We start from the raw sequence: 17,770 nt of genomic DNA, 5'->3' as shown, positions 1-17,770 counted from the left end.
TTACATGCATCTTACTGTCCTTTTTTCTGGGACTACCTTACACTTACTGGGTGTTGCACATTGGGAGAATTTCACACTAAGCCCTCTGGAAGTGTTCATGGCTCTGAGTCGGAGCCACCCTGCTGGGTCAGCAGCAAGCCGTCCTCTGTGACAGAGCCACGTCAGCGGGCCATACTCGCTCTGGGCTGTGGAAGCTGTGTTTGCAGAAATGAATGATGGTTCAGCCGTCTCTCTTTTTTAAAAGGGGACTGAGGTGAAGACAGTCAGTGCACTCACCCATGACATCCGAATCTCAGCCTAGATGAGATTCTAACTAGAGATCCATTTTTGCTTGTATTCTGGCAAAACGAGTGCATGATACATTTGAAGGCCATCATCTTAAGTCTGAAAAAAAAAATTAAACTGAGTGATTGAACGAGCAGTTTTTTTGCATGCCTTTTAAAGTAAGGCTGTGAAGTAGATGAATATGATATATGTCGACTCCAACTACTGACTATGATTACTCATTGTTTTCATGTTTAAATAATGTATGTTTTATATGATTTCCCAGTTTTAATAGAGTGTTTAATAAACATTAACTGGGTAAAAGATAATACAGGATCCGTGTAATTAGCACGCTGTGATTTTTGAAACTCTGAACCCTGTCATCTTTAACTCAGATTGTTGTGGTACTTTTCAAAATAAACTCTGAATCCCGCCTCCACTTTTTTTTCCCCTATTTTCTTTAAAGTATTTATGTCTCTCTAATGCTTTAAGTTTTCACAGAACTTGAGCCTGGATACTCTCCTGGGAAAGAGGGAGACTTTTGACCAGGCTCCTAATTTATTCTGAATCTTTAAAGAAATGAGGCTGTTAAGCAAACTCTAGAAAATGTAGCTTTCATTCGTTCCCTTTTGTTTTTCCTTTTTTGATTTTCTCTCCCTTTTTCCTCCTCTCCTCCATCACTCCCATCCACAATTCAAGCAAGATGATGAGGTGGCGACTGTTCAGGTGAAGGAGCAAGACCGGAGCGTCCTGGTGCTGAGGAAAGTGCAGGGCTGCGGCCCAGCCCCCACCGCGGGGAGTGCGGAGAGCCACTGGAGGTGAGAGTCGTCCTGCAGCCCAGGCACGCGCTCCGTTTCCTCTTGCCTGCCTGCCTCCCCTTCCCTCGCTCCATCTCGCTCGCTCTCTGTCTCCCCTACCCTCCCTCCCTCTCTCTCTTCTCCCCGCCTCCCTCTCCAGCGTTCTAGCTGACTGCAGAGCTCTCAGCAGCCAGATGGACTGAGTTCCCAGTGAAAGGACAGGGATGGCAAGATCTTGTAGCATTTAGGGGATGCCTTTGTTAGTTGCCGTCCACAATGGGCAGCTCCCGGCTGAGGGTCTTTGACCCTCATTTAGAGAGGAAAGATTCCGCGGCGCTCTCAGACCGAGAGCTGCCCTTGCCCACCTTCGATGTGCCTTATTTCAAATACATCGATGAGGAGGATGAGGACGATGGATGGAGCAGCCGGTCACAGTCCTCCACTGAGGATGACTCAGTGGACTCTCTGCTCTCTGACAGATACGTAGTGGTGTCCGGGACCCCCGAGAAGATCTTGGAGCACCTTTTGAATGACTTGCACCTGGAAGAAGTCCAGGACAAAGAAACAGGTAAGACTGGGAGTCTCTCCCGCTTGCAGACTTACAGCTGCTGATGCCCTTGTCAGTATCCTCAGGGGCAAGGTTCCCCAGGGTGAGCTGAAACCGGGGTGGGGGGAAGTAGCATATGCTTTGTGTGCCTCATCCTTTGCCTTGTGCTGTTTTGTTTAAATCCAGTAAATGGACACATGGAGCTCCCAAGCAGCTGCCTGGGAAGTAGCTGTACAAAGAAAAGATAGAAAGGCAGATGTTCTTGTTTCTTTGGCAATTTTTTTTTAACCAAATCTCACCTAAAGGCAGTTGGCAAGAGGCCAACATTCAGTAGCCCATGTTCAATGGAAAGAAATGCAAGAGGAGGAGGATTAGCAGGCGTTCACCTGGCATGGTGTTGAGCTGGGGGCGCAGCCTCCCTGCTGAACTGTCAACAATTAACACAACTACTCAGCAGCTCCATGCTGGGAGCAACTTCTGCCTTCTTCCAAGTGGTTTATAAACTGCCTGGTCAGAGCAAGCCCTGGGGTGCAGAATATGATACAGCTTTTCAGACCAGATACTGTCATTCCCTGGAGCCTCACTGATGAGGTTTCTTGTCCTTTTTATTTAACCTGAGAGCAAAATACTCACTTTGCTTTTTCATCCATGCACTTCTGGAAACATTACTATTCCACTTACAAAATGACTTGCCCATAACTTCCTTTATCACAGAAGGGAGAGCACTTGCTTCCCTTAACCAGGGTTTGTAATCTGTTCCAGGCTGGAGCAATTATTCCAATGAATAGGCCTCTGACTGTAGCCTGAATTTTGTAACTTGATCCTTTGACTAAAATACAATTTTCTCTCCTACCTTAGCACCTATGAGACCCAGTTTCCTTTGGCTTCGACCATGAATTAAGAAATGGCAGCTTAGGTGGAAACAAGAGTTTCCTTGTGTTCCGGGAGTTTTGTCTGAACATAAGTGATGTCTCGGTCTATAATGCATTAAAAAGGACAATAAGAGAAACAACAACGTGTGGAATATATGAACAGGTTTACAAAAAAAGTAGCAAAGTGACCCAATCATGTTTCCTACACCAATGTTATTGTTTGATCTTAAAATTCAGATAAATACCTTATTTTGCATGTGTTTGGAGAAAAAAGTAATAGCTGTCATGTAGACACACAAAATGATAAGCTAAAAGAAAATCATGTTCTCATAGCATTTGCTGGGTTGACTTTGCACATGAATATGTTGTGCATTTGAGCACTCTTCCCATGTTCTGCTTCATCAGATATAATCATCATGGAAGTGAGCATCACTTCCCATGTACTGATTGCTAGACTGCTTTACACAAGTGGTTTGTGCTAGAATGCAAGCGAGTTGTCTGTCATGAAAAGAACACTTTAAACGTGGTAGAGGTTTGGAAGAGTTGAATGCTTTCTTCTTCTTAGTAATGCCACAATTCTGTTCTATAATGCAAAACTTTGTGTCTAGGTCACATTAATAAGCATAGTACATTTTAAAACCCCACTAGGCCTAGCTTGATTTCTTTTTTCTTTCTAATTGTCATTAGTGTGAGTGCTCTTCACTTTTGAGAAAAACGACTCAGGTGCTCGCTAACAAGTTCCCACGACTTCACACTGAAAATGACAAATCGCTCTTATTATTGTAGCTAATGCAGAAGTTGCCTCCTGTTGGGAAATACTGATGTGCATGGTGTCTAGTGACTTATTCCTGGTTTCTTCTCAGTCTTACAAACCCTAGGATCAAATCTATCACTTCAGCCATGTGCTCGCAGAGCAAAGAGGACCGGGACTCAGTGGCTTGACTCCAGGACAGTGCCAACCTCTGTGGAGCGGTAGGGGGTCTGTCCAGTCAGCCTCTTCTGATTCCCGCTCATTTCCTTGGAATTTCAGGGGAGGACACATGACACCCTCATGGTGCAGGGACATTTGAGGGGAAAAAAGTGCTAACAACCTTTTTTTCTGTCAAAGGAGAATTTCATGAAAATGTCAACTTTGGAGAAAGGGCTTGATGTGAATATGAGAGAGAACCTAAGTGAAAATCGCGTGGAGCTCTTCAAAATTTCAAGTACAGCACTTGGAGAAAAGACAACAGAAAAGCTGCCATGTGGTTTTTGCTAATAAAATTAAAAGAAATATAAAAACAAAGTAAAGTAAATTTTGTGTGCAGACTGAAGAAAAGTGAATTTTAATATCTTGAATACTAAATGAATCAGATATTTAAAGTATCAAAGCCTCTGGTCACCAACAGAAGTGAACACTAGTTCTTAATCTTGGTCAGGTGGGCTGCCCTCATTAGCAAAGGCCTGTGTGAGCAGGAGCCTGATAGAGCTGCACGAACCATATGGAGGACAGATGGAGGAAAATGAGTAGGGGCTGCAATAAAAGTACACAGCAGCATTTTTATGTTCTTGAGCGCCCCTTTTAGGGAGATGGAGCCATCTGGGGCCGCGCAGAGCCATATGGTGGCCCTCCGCATGGCCCCGAGAGCAGTGGGGAGGAAAGGGAACATGGGGGGATGTCAGTGGTCCCGAAGGCTGGGATGAGCCTGTTCTGGATTCTTACATTCCTGGACCCACCAGAGGCTGGGAAAGATAGCCGAGCAAGAGATGTAGGGTAGTTTTCCTTCTGTTTCCCACCAAAATCACTTCCTGGTGAAAATACAGGTGCAATGCCCAGTTGAGGAGGCTTCCTGTACCCACACAGAACAGGTTGAAGTGATGACTGATCTATGTTCACGTCCAAGCAGATGAAGTTTACTGAACTGATAGCAAGAGGAAGGTCAGGGCTGTTGAGGGAAGGCATTTCTGTTGCAGCTGGACTTCAGAATAGAGTGGAAAACAACTAACATTTCATGTGGTATTCTAGCACCAAATCAAGCTGAGTTTCTAAAGCAAAAATAATTTTTAGAGACCTTAAAAGCAACCTACTAATGATGTTCCAAAATGAATGTATGCACACACACCTATTGGACTTATTTTCATAATCTCCTATGTGCCTACCCTTCCTCCTTGGTAGTGTCAGGCACAAGCAGTCATCCAGCAATATCTGTGGAATGAAGGAATGCACAAATGAAGGAGCGAATGAATGAATTTGAAACCCTTAAATAGAACTTGAGTGGGAAATGCTGACTGGGAACCAGTAAACCAGCCAGGCATCTGGGTCTTCCTTTGCAGCCAGCCCTGAAATGTTCATTACTCCATGACAATCTCCCTTTTGTTTAATAAATTAGCAGTAACACTCCCTAATAGCAAGCAGCAGCAAAATTCCTTATAATCTACACATTTTTCAACATTGTTTAAAATAGAAAAACTATGAGCCTGGGAACTATATATTTATTTGTGAACAGGGAAGTAACTGAAGCTGGTTTCAAAGATTTGCTTTTTTTTCCTCAAGGTTCGGGTTCTGACTTGAAATATTTTGAAATGGTACAGGAGAATTAAGCAGTACCTGCAGCTCTTTCATCTTTTATCTTCCCAGAAATAGGGCAGGCATCCCTAGGCATGAGATGTTCATGAGAGAATTACCAGGAAGGCTGTGAGTAGAGCAGGAGAAGGGACAGAGGAGCAAGGGAGACCCAGTCTTCTGTCCTGCTCTCTTGTGGATCTTCCCCCTCCCTACCCCCGTGGCTGCCCCTATTTAACCCTCTCCCTTCCCTGGACAGAATAAAGTATGTTTTGCTTACTGACGTTTCTGCAGGGAATAAAGATTTCTGTTTCAAAGCAGGGAGGAAGCTGTGGATTATATAGAGGAAAACTTTCTTATTGATTTTTATTTCTGGATCTGTGTTATGATGGGTGTACCTTAGGGAAAACACAGGAGGAGATATGTTATTGCCCATGTCCTTATTTCCATTGCCTTATTCTTTATTCATCTTGTTGAAGAAAATGCACATAGGATGACCAGTTTCTTAGAAAAACAAGCAAAAAAGAGAATAGGATAGTAGGAGTAGGTAAAACCTTCCAGCTGATTCTCATTAGGCCTGACCTGATTTCTTTAAGGTATGGCTGCTGCTTTTTTTTTTTTTTTTGGACTTCATGAGGTTATCATTCAGTATATTCTCTAAACATTCCTCCATGTGGAAATGTCTATGCAGCCTGCCTTGAGTATTTCAGGGATGCCTCGGGTTGGTGGTTTAGTAGGTTAAGCATGTGACTGAGGAAGTGAGTCCCTTACCGTTCTAAAGAGGCACTGCCCTCTGTGAAAGTGCCTGCTTTAGATTAGAGGAGTGTCTCACTCAGTCCATCTATAGATCCAAAATTTCTGATTGTCAGCCTAGTGGCTTTTTTGGAGCGTTGCAAGGGCAAAACGTTCAATAAAGCTAGGGCAGGAATCTCATTTTCTATTAATGTTTTGGGGGTTTTTAGGGGTTTTTTTTTTTGACTTGTTGTTTGTTTTTTAGATAAAAGTTACTCTTTGTTGCCCAGGCTGGTCTTGAACTCCTGTGCTCAAGCAATCCTCCCGCCTCAGCTTCCCAAAGTGCTAGGATTAGAGTCATGAGCCACCACGCCCAGCCTATACAAATTTTATCTTTTTTTCTGTCAGTACCAAGCTCATCATAAGCCCTTGATATGAAATTTTTGTGGAAGAAAATTAATGCTTTTCTTTTTCTAGACAAGCTAGGTGAACTCCTTCCTCGTTTACCTTGTGTTTTAGGATCTTGGGAACTATGCCAGGTGCCTGTGTTCCAGGCTTTTTCTCCTGAGTCACCCAGGCCTTAATAACCCTGTAGCAGTATGACTTTTGCAGGACTAGAACTTTTTTTTTTTTGCGTTGGAGTCTCACTCCATCACCCAAGCTGAAGTGCCGTGGCATACTCACAGCTACTCCAGCGTCGACCTGCTGGGCTCCGGCGATCCTTCCACTTCAGCCTTCCAAGTAGCTGGAATTACAAGCGTGTGCTACTATGCCCGGCTAATTTTTTATTTATTGTAGAGAAGAGGTCTCGCCAAATTGCCTGGGCTGATCTGGAACCCGCTGGCTCAGGCAATCCACTCGCCTTGGTCTCCCAAAGTGCTGGGATTACAGGCCGAGTCACCGAGCCCGGAGGACTAGAACATTTTGAGAGTAGGTGGAGAGATTTTTAGATGGCAATGTCTTTCCATGATTTTATACAATTGATATGTACATGGAGTTATCTTGTTTTTGTATCTTTTTATTTCTGTAGTGCATGTAATAAATAAACCAGTGTAGCTCATATGTAACTGCACATTAGTGGTACCTGGGACATTTTAAAAAATATATCAATGGCCTTAGATTCTGATAAAATTGGTCTGAGTTGAGGCCTAGGCCTTCCAGGCTTTAAAAGCTCCCCAGGTGATGCTAATAATATGCAGCCAAGTGTGAAAGCCACTGAAATGGAACTTGGCTACGTCTCACTTCCATTTTTTTTAAAGACCTATATTCCAGGTGTCTAGTGGTTGTAAAATACACATTTGCCTCTAAGAATTAGGGGCATCATTCACCCTTTCCTCCACCTCCCCTTCCCAACCCCTCTCCAGGGCTCCATATCCAGCCTCTTGTGCACTGCCCCTGCCCTGCAGTCTCTGTGGCCCAAGGAGTTTATAAATGACAAACGTGCACTGCTGGTCCATCCACCAAAGTGGTTTTGGAAAAAAGGACACAACCAGAGGTAACAGAGGTACTAGACACACAGGTGCTTGGTTTCTCAGCTCTTAGAATGAGGAGGTGAGAACATAATGAATAAAACCCATCTGGATTTTTATGAGGGTTCTGTCATGCTACAAAAGTCCCTGGTAGTCCTTGGGTCTCATAGCCAGGAATACTTACTTGAAGCATTATTATGGCATAATTTCTCAAAGGGAATAGTAATGCTTCAAGAAAGCAGAAAATGCACATAGAGTAAAAAGGGTACTAAGATGAGATTAAAAAGTCCAGAGTCCCAGATCTGGGCCTGAGACTTTGAGCAAGCGATAAATCAGATGATCTCTGAAGTGTCTTTCATCACTCAAACTCTTTGGTTCAAAGGGATCTATATCCTCTTTTCTTTCAAAATACGTTGCAGAACCACAGAATTTTAGATCGGAGGGAGCACTTTGATTCATGTAGATGACCCCAAGACTCTCGCAGTCGTTTTATGCCGAAAGTGCCGTGGCTTCGCCATTGCACAGTGGCACAGAAAATGTGCTCTAACTTCCTGTTGCTTTGTATGACTGCTGATTTCTTCAGCCTTTTTGAGCTGATAGAATGAATGTTGATGGAATGAGTGTTAGGCTTAGAATCTGAGGCTGAGTTGTGGTACCTGGTGATGATTTAAGTGTGTTTTTATATAACCTTGCCCAATGGGAAACTTGTTAAGTCCTTTTGAGAAATTATGCCATAACCTTTCTAAAGAATAGCTTTGATGTATCACCTACTAAATTTCATTTGTAGAGTTTTATTACCAAGTCATTTTGGGATATTCAGAAACAGCATTACAGGAGAAAAGCGGCATTTTCTCTCTGGTGATGAAATGTACTACATCATAGCTCTCCTACTCGCTGTTTCCCTGGACTTCCGTCACTTTTAGCTTTGTACACTGCTTCTATGAAAAACACAACAGTATACTTTTAATTATTCAGTTTCTACGTGCACCTGAATGAACACCTTAGAAATCTGTCATTCTTTCATTCTGCATGTAAATATCTTTGACCTACTCCATAGGGGCTGTTGCAAATGCTAGGGACACAACGGAAAACAGAACAAACTCCTTGCCCTCATGGGGGCTTGTATTCTATTGGAGAGACTCGGACAATAAACCAAATAAATAGGAAAAGGTTGTATAATAAATGATGGGTTGCCAAACAACCAATCTCATTATGGGCACTAGTTTGAAATAACTATATCCACATGTCTTTAAAAATAAAAAAGCTGAAGGATATTTTAATGTATTTAATGTATCTTAAGAATTTTCATGAAACTTCTGGTCATATGCAACAAAGTTCGGAACAAAAAGAAATAGACTTAATTGAAAAAAAAGAAATAAAATAAAAGGAAAGAAATTGGATGTGAAGTTATGCCCAGATGGTAAATAACTACTGTTAGAAGTCATAGAATCTGCATTCCTGGAAATATTTGGTAAGGATATCAGTCTTTTTCAAACTGTGAAAAGAGCTTTTTGCAAGGCAAATAACTGGGCTAGGCTGCCGCTGAAAGTCTTTTTCAGCTTTATAAAACTGTCACTTTAAAATCTTAGGTTAATTTTGTTTGCCTACATGCTAATAAAAAAACCAATGAAAGACTAAATTCATTAGCACAAACTCCAGCTGTCCTGGGTGTGCCTCAGATGCAGATGAAGAATACCACTGTTCAGCAAAGGCTTGTTTTTCCAGATAAAGTAGAGACTTGAAGCAGCTATCCACAGTGACAGCAAAAATCCCAAAACTGTGTCAGAAGAGAACTGGGAGTAAAAATGCTCAAATTAGAATATGCCTTCTGCTCTGCTCTGTGATGTTTGTGCTGTGAGTTTTGTTTTGTCTTGTTTTGGTTTGAATTTTTGGCAGTTCCTTGTGCTTCTCTCCTGTTTAGTAATGTGGAGAATGCAGTGTACTATATTTGCTGACCATAATTGGAAGACTTTATAAATTAACGTTGACAAAGTGATGAGATAATTATAATTGTATAGAAATGTTCTTCTTAGTTGCCTCGTTTACAGAAGCAGAGGCTTTGGGACACATGACATTTGAGGCCCTTTCCACATCTGGGAGCCAGGGTTCAAAGATTACTCAAGACACACATTCATTTATCCAGACCTTGTCTGTTAGATGGATCCTTGTATAGGATAATTATCCCCATTTAATGGACATAGAAGCTGAGGTAGAAGTTAATTAAATTGCTTCAGTGATTGAGTGAGCGTTTGAATCGGGAAATGAGCCCGGATATATTCTGAGCTTTATCCTAAAGATCATTTTTGTTAAGAGACTGGGATCATGGATGAAAGGCATAACTGAAGTAAAAATCTACCATTCAACTCAAGCTATAAACCCCGAGTCGGTGCTTCAGTACCCACTTAAGAGCGATCTAATCTCCAGCACAAAGACCTGCTTCTTGGCTTCCAGCTGTGAGCAGGATGGCCACTGGGTGAGCTAACTGCTTCAAAAAGGTTAAAAAAGTGGAAGAGAGGGAGGTCCTGGTTCCAGCTGACACTGTATCAGACCACTCAAAGGAGAAGTGATTAAAAATCAGATTTTGACTGTGGATTTCACTTGAGGTGTTCAACTTCTGGGTTAATCTGTTCTCACCCCCTTTGAACATGCAGTATTCCGTATGACAACAAGGGAACTGATGCTTTTACACTGCCAGTAGATTGCGGGTTAATTAATACCCTTGTTGTTAATGAAGCAAGGTGAAATGAAGTGAGACCAAGCTGAAGCAGATCATTAACATACACCGATTAATAATGGAAATGTGGATGTTTCCATTACAGCATAACCAATAGGTAAAGGAAGATGTTTAATGGATAAGCATATAATAAGTAGGAATACAGCATGGCTTTCAGGGAAGTAATCTCTATTTGGAATGAGACTAGGTCATTGAATCACGTTTTTTAAAATTGCATCATTTTCGTGTTTATATCACATTTGAGCTGTAGTTTATAATCTGGATTTTAATTCTAATATTACAGATGATTTCAGCATGAAAGGTTCCACAAGTGGTATAGTTTTCCAATGAGATTTAAAGATTTCAGAGAAATATAGATTAGTTTATTCAGTTATTACCCAATATTTGTTGTGAATTATGTGGAGAGAGTAACACTTTCATTAAACTTTTAATTTTATGATTATTTTCATTTTCTACCCTTATTCTGTGTGCACTGTTAAAATTTAATGTGTGTGTGAATTTATTTATAAAGTAGACAATAAAACACTGGGTAATTCAAACTGTAATATTTAATTAAAGGGATATATAACTGGCTTCCTAAGTGTGTCTTTTGCCGTAAGAAGTTGACTGCTTTACAGTAGACTTTGTAAAGGGAAAGTTCAAGTATAAGTCTAGAGCACACTGGAAACAAACTAAAATATTGTAGGTCTATGGGAAGTTAATATCAAGAGGATCTGAAGATAGAAAGTGGAAAATGAAGTTCACGAGGGGAGAGAAATGACCTTAAAAATGAGATCCTCAAGGATCGCCTGAGCCCAGGAGGTGAGATTGTGGTGAGCCGTGATTGTGCCATTGCACTCACACCTGGGTGACAGAATGAGACCCTGACTCAAAAAAAAAAGTTAGCTCCTTGGCTTCCTGACTGTAAGGTTTGTGAATGACTTGGGCATCTTAACAAGAGTATAGATTGTCTTCTTTAAATATTTTGAAGGAAAATATTAAGTACTTTCTGACAGGTTAGAGTGAAGGCCTTATCCTAGGGGCTAAAGATGAGGCAGTCTTTGGTAGTTTCCTTCACACATGTTCTAAGTGAAATATGCATGTAGCTGTTTGTTTCCATATAGTCAGTCAGAGGTGACCCCAACCCCGGAACCCTGGTTTTCCTGTGTGAGCTGCATCCAGTATGGAAGACGTAGAAACCAGTAGACTTTCTCTTTCATATATATTTACACATTTTATTTGCTTTTTTTTCTTTATTTACATTTATTTGCTTCACCTGAAATGCTTTCCCTGTACCTCAAATGCCCAACTTGATACTCTTTTTAGACGTCCATGGGGAAATTTAGTTATTTCTTTATTTCTAGTTCAGTGAATTTCTAATTTTCTAGAACAGTTGGAGGATAAATTATTACAAATAGTCAAATATTCTGGTATACTGAGAATTATCATAAGTGTGTACATGAGTTATCAATTTTCAAAGAATCAAAATATATAGAATTATAATTATTTTCAAATGTAAAATCTAATGGTCCTGTCTGATAAATCACAAAGTTCACAAAGAATTATGAGGTCCTAATAACAGTCCTTGGTTTTATTATTAGCTGAATAAGGTATTGGCTTAAATCTGTGCAATCTCTGACATAGGAGGAAGGTTGCTTTTGAAACATAAACCCTTGATGTTACTTATTTTTTCTTGGAAAAATAAATTTGAGACAGATATGGTTTGTTTAATATTCTCTTTATCCTCTCTCTCCCTATTAACTCTATAACTCTTTAAAGATGAAGGCTACTTATATTTCTTTTCTACCTATAGTTCTTTGGAAAAATAATTTCAATAGCACAGTGTCTTAGTTTAGCATAACTAGGGTTTTTATTGTCCTAAAAGGAAAATTCTGCTCTCAAATCCTAAAAATTTTAAAACAACCGTATTTTCTCCATAAGTTTTGGGTCTGTTGACATACTTCACACTGTACTTTAGTAGAAACACATGTGATTTTGTCCTTGTACAACTGTATTTCCAGAAACTTGTTTAAATGGGTGATGTAAGTCAGGTGTTTTTGGAGCAGCAAATTGAAAGCAGCAAAATATACTGAAATTCATGGAGACAAGATATTGTGTCAGTAGTGAGTTTGACAACCTAGTAATTTTAGCAAAACCATAGTTTCAGTCTAACATTGGCAGCTGAAATTACTTGAATCTCTCTCTCTCTCTCTCACACACACACACACACACACACACACACACACACACACACATCTTGTGTCATCTCCCCAGACAGTGACTGGATTTAAAGTGAGATCATCAGATATCCTTGTCTGAATTTTAAAATGTTTGTGACATTTTCCTCAAATAAAAGTTAGCATCCTATCAGAAAATGGAAAAAAAAAGTGAAGTTTTTTTGTGTGTAAGAGTGTGTACTTCAGATAGTCTTAAAAGTGTGAGGAATAAATGTTAGTGGATGGTAATTTGTTAATTGTAATCACTGCATGTTAATCTCTCACAGAATGTTTCAATCAAATTATGGCTTCATTTAAAGGGTGTAATGTAATAGAATTGCTGGAACTGACAAGCACGTGTTTAAAAGGGATATTCTTTGTGTGGGAGAATGTTTGCCTTTAACCTACCCATAATTGAGCCTTTCCTCATTTCTCTTAGCAATCTTTTGCTCTATAACCTTCTCCTCCCATTTCCCATTATCCTCATTTTCTGCCTTCAGGCTTTCCTGCACTACAGTTGTAACCATTCTTTTCATTCAGTGTGCAGCCTTTTGCTTTGTACTTAAGGCTGCTACTGGACTGACGGTTCTTCCCCCAAATCTCAAAGATAAATATGAAATTAGAATCGTTAAATACCGGTGAACAGAAAGACTGGAAAACTAAACAACAACAAAATCCTAAAATATCTTGCCATAATCTAAGTAACAATAGAAAATAATTTACAGAGCAATTCTGTAGCCTTTTCTGCTTCAGGCTTTGCATGCTTTTCTAGGATTTAAGATACTTGGTAAATTTCTGACTTGGAGATCTTTAAATCCTTTAAATGAGCGTCACTCGGTGTGAACACGAAAAGTACAACTTAAATTGTCCATAGCATACCTGGCTGGATATTTCTACTAAATTCTTAGTCTAAAAATGAACATAGGTGTAGGTATGTTCAGCATGTGTGTAAGCTTCTGCTATTTTTCTTCTTATTTCTCTTTCAATATGCTGTAAATATACCTGTTACCAAGACAGATTTACATATAACTGAGAGCAAGTAAGTTTTGTTTTGTTTTGTCTCCTAAATTTTCTCCCAGTCTTGGTTGATAGCATATATTTTACTTTTGTGTAGGGGCCATAGATCTAAAATCTAATGTCATGTTATATGTTTTGTGGGGAAAAAAAGAGCAGGATGATCTTTTCATCCTAATTTTGGATCTCCTCAGAGCTGGACTTATAAAACATGACCTTTCATGTCTTGGTTCAGTTTGATCTGAATTTGGATGTTGCAAGCCATTTTCATTTGCTGATGACTTATGTAGAACAATTTTAGTAAACCCACAAGTTCTGCCAATGCCGATTGGCATAGTATACATATCTCAAAATTATTATGGCAATTTACACCACTTGGCAGACTCCTGGGGAAGGTACTTATTCTCTCTCTCAAAAAAAAAAAAAAAAAAAATCAGCATGGAAGGTAAAAATGTGTCTTCTTCAGCACATTCTAGAAATCCACAGTGGTGCGAGCAGGATAAATTTACAATACCTATAGTTCCCTGGATGTTCTTTTCCTACTTTTGGTAACTGAGAAACTTGAGAACCAGATCATATTGCTGATCATGTGCTTCTGCTTTTGAAAATTTTCAGTGCATGTGCATTATTTGTGATTAGGCGTGGCCGCATGTAACAGAAACCCTCTAACAGCAATTTAAACATGGGATAAACGTATTTGTCTCTCATGTGAAATTAAGTATGGAGAAATGCAGTCCAGAGCTAGTGAGGCCACTCTGGTGTCAGTCAGTACTGAGATTTCTTGCATGATGGATACTAGCATAACTGCCTAGGCAGCAGGATGGAGAAAGTCATGAAGAACACACCTGCCCATCGCACATGGCTTCTGCTTTTATTTCATGGACCAAAACTTAAGTCTTGTGGCCACATCCAGCTGCAAGCAAAGCTGGAAAATATAGTGTTTTACTTTGATTTTAAAATATCTGGGGAGGGCCAGGCACAGTGGCTCACGCCTGCAGTTCCAGGGCTTTGAGAGGCTGAGGCAGGAAGATCACTTGACCCCAGAAGTTCAAGACCAGCCTGAGCAACATAGCAAGACCCTATCTATACAAAAATAAAAATAAAAAAATTAGTTATATGTGGTGGCATGTGCTGGTAGTCCCTGCTAATCAGGAGACTTAGGAGACTGAAGCAGGAGGATCACTTATGCCCGGTAGGTCAGGGCTGCAGTGAACTATGATCACACCACTGCACTTCAGCATGGGCAACAGAGCAATGACCTATCTCTAAATACATATTTTAAAAAATTGTTGAAAAGGAAGGAAGGAAGAAACAATTTTTCCCCCCTTTTTAGAGACAAGGTCTTGCTTTGCCACCCTGGCTGGAATGCAGTGGCACAATCGCTCATTGCAGTCTCAAGCTCTTTCTACTTCAGCCTTTTGAGTAGCTAGAACTACAGGCTCCCACCACCACATTGAGTAATTTTTAAAATTTTTTTTAGAGTTGAGGGTCTCACTTTGTTGCACACGCTGGTCTCAAACTTCTGATCTCAAGTGATCCCACTGCCTCAGCCTCACAAAGTGCTGGGATTGCAGGCACACAGCCAGGAAAGGAAGACTTTTATGATTTGGTCTTTTGTAAACTTTTCAAAAAACTTTTGCCTTTACATTTTAATATTTGAAAATATAAATACGTGAAATTGGCCATTAAAACATCTTAAAAACATTATGAGTTTGCTATGGCCAGGTGTTCATGAGTGAATAAAAACAAAATAAATTTGAGTAGGAATAAAAGAATACTGGACCAGCCACAGTGGCTTTGGAAGGCTGAAGTGGGAGGATTGCTTGAGCCCAAGAGTTCAAGACCAGCTTGGGCATCATAGCGAGACCTCATCACTGCCAAAAAAAAAAAAGTAGCCAGGCATGTCTGTAGTCCCAGCTACTTGGGAGGCAGAGGTGGAAGGATCACTTCAGTCCAGGAGGTTGAAGCTGCAGAGAGCTATGATGGTGTCACTGCCCTCCATTCTGGATGAGACTCTGACTCCAAAAAAAAAAAGAATACTGGCACTTACATGGAAAACAACCTCATAGGGGGCATCTTTGGTGGTTCAAGGCCAATAGAATAACCAAGTTCCTGTGTCTATGACTCTTGCCTCCTTTAACACCTGAGGATTCCATGATTTCCCTGCACTTTTTCTCACACTCCAGTATGGACTGTTAGAATCTACACCCTCAGCTCAGCATAGGCATTGAGAGAGGTGGGGCTCAGCTGACCTTAGGATGCAAGCCCCTTCTGAGAGTCTCTCGCTGAGGAACCTTGGTGATTGGTGAGTGTTCTCCCTACTTATCTCAACCTCAATGTCATCATCTCAAAGAGAAAATGTGGGACCTACCTCCTAGGATGGACAGATCATGCAGGTAGAGCTCCTAGTACTAGCTCACAGTGTACGGCCCATAAGGGCTGGCTATTACAGTCATTTTTAAAGGGAGTGGTTTCTGTCATTTTCCTCCCCTGCTTTTCCTAATTGCCCACTGACGCCACCACTACTTTCCTGGTGTGTGGTAAGAAAGAGGTGTGGTTCACAACAAATTTGGGGCTCTCTAGGGCTAAAGTATATGTCAGCTGGGGTTAGGGTGTGGAGGCTTGCTCAGACATTCACAGGAATAGGCTATTTATCAGCCTGGGTGTGTAGGCGACCTTATGTGGTCCTGGCTCGCCCATCAAATCCCAGAACCCTGCATATGACTTTCTGTTCTCCACAGCAGGGAGCGCAGTGCTCAGCCCTTAGTCATAGGAGTTCTGTAAACAATTGCTGACTAGAGCTTTCTCTATGACCCTATACTACTAGTCTCCCTTTCACCTGTATGAGAAAGAAAACAGCAGTGTGTTACTGAAAAGAACTCTGATGACTGCTCGGACATTAGAGCAGAGGCATGCCTGCTGTCAGTCACTGGTTGATGTATTTGTCCTAAGACTAGTTTTAAATAGAGGCAATCCATTAATGTAAATATTCTTGTGTTGAAAACTTGCAGTATGTGTAAGATCTTGTGCCAGATTACTTAGAAGGAGCCTTCACTGTGCTAAATTGTGTTAGTTAAGTCTGTAGTAAGGTTTGTAGACTATCTTTTTATCTTGAATATATCTAGCTATCATGCCAATTCTTAGCTTTAAAAGAGTCAGTTGAATATCCATCGCTAAACCTTGAGGGCAATAACTTCTCTCTAGTATTCCTAGAATTTCTGTTAACCAGAAACAAAAAATAAATAATAAAATTTTATTTTTATGAGATTCAGTGTTAATAATATTCACAATGACCAGAAATGCATTAACATTCAGAATGATGATATATTTCAAGTTTTGAAAGGAAGCTAGAAATACAGATCCTTTTGGGTGCTTAAAAGGTAAAAACATAGCACCTTGTCCTAAGTCTATTCAAATATTAGAATCACTATTAATATACTTGTAATAACCATGTTCAGACTTCTAATTTAAGATTCATGTTTAAATTAAGCTTTTATTTGTTTCCTGAAATTTTAGAATGTTTAATTGACAGGCACTTAGAAGCACAGCTAGTGTCTTAAGAGTGCACTGTGTTAATCATATAAGCATGCAGCAACTCTGAGAGGTCAGTTACGCTAGAGTGAATCTTAGAACCAGATATTAATTTTTGTTGGTAGAGGCTGGTAGATTGGTATTGAAGGTTTCATGCCCATGACAATTCCTGCATTCAATAAAATGATACTTGCACTGATGATGAAGAAATTTTTCCTCCTGGCTTATTTGTGATAGTAACTGCTATTTTGAACCAATGAGCTCTACAACCATAAGAAGAGTCTTTGGGGAAAAACAGTGTGATACGTGATATGAGAGCTGATTATCAGAGTATCCTTAGTTCCTTTTAACTAGAGTATGTCCCCAGAATTTACCAAAGGGCATCTCTCTAAGGCATCAGACAAGCAGAAATCTGTACAACAAACCCCTTGGCCTTTAAACTCTGTCTGGTGAAGCTCTTTTCAGCAGCATTTGACATTCAGGATCTGCTCCCTTTCCCAATTCTTTTTCCTTGGTGTTGGTTGCATTTGTGTCTACCGTTAACTCCCATTTCTATCCTTCTCTTTCCCCCCCTTTTTTTTTGAGTTGGAGTCTCACTCTGTCACCCAGACTGGAGTGCAGTGGCCGCTCCCAGCCACTGCAGCTTCGACCTGCTGGGCTCCGGTGATCCTTCCGCCTCAGCCTTCCGAGTAGCCGGAATTACAGGCACGCGCTACCACGCCCGGCTAATTTTTTGATTTATTGTAGAGATGAGGTCTCGCTGCCCAGGTGGGTCTCGAACCTGCAGGCTCAGGCAATCCACTCACCTCAGCCTCCCAAAGGCGCAGGATTACAGGCTGAGCCACTGAGCCCGGCTTCTCTTTCCCCTTTCTTAACTTACCTTTTTCTTACCATTGTCAAATGTGAACATCCACTCCACCTTACTCTCAGACCACGGGTTATCTTTCCTACATATCTGAGAACTTATGTTGACCTCAGCCATCCTCTTTAGGCTGTGGTTCCTCCCTCAGCCATAACTCTAGCCCTCTTTGGCAAGCTCCGGTCTTTGATATTTCTGCCCAACCGCTTCACTT

The 17,770-nt window shown here is 40.7% G+C and overlaps 1 protein-coding gene across 2 annotated transcripts in view; it reads left to right on the top strand.

The window, feature by feature from the left end:
* RAPGEF5 (Rap guanine nucleotide exchange factor 5) overlaps positions 1 to 17,770 on the top strand; it is a 192,144-nt gene that overhangs the window by 115,972 nt on the left and 58,402 nt on the right. For both annotated transcript variants that reach the window (XM_021719215.1, XM_008047898.1), the window contains exons 9-10: positions 964 to 1,082; positions 1,541 to 1,629. In XM_021719215.1, coding sequence (XP_021574890.1) covers positions 964 to 1,082; positions 1,541 to 1,629 — 208 coding nt within the window. The remainder of the gene's footprint in view (positions 1 to 963; positions 1,083 to 1,540; positions 1,630 to 17,770) is intronic.

Source organism: Carlito syrichta, unplaced genomic scaffold (assembly GCF_000164805.1).
Source record: "Carlito syrichta isolate Samal-C Ts95f unplaced genomic scaffold, Tarsius_syrichta-2.0.1 Scaffold39610, whole genome shotgun sequence".
Taxonomy (NCBI): Eukaryota; Metazoa; Chordata; class Mammalia; order Primates; family Tarsiidae; genus Carlito; species Carlito syrichta.
Note: the sequence above shows the minus strand (reverse complement) of the source record. Positions and strands in the feature narration are given on the sequence as shown.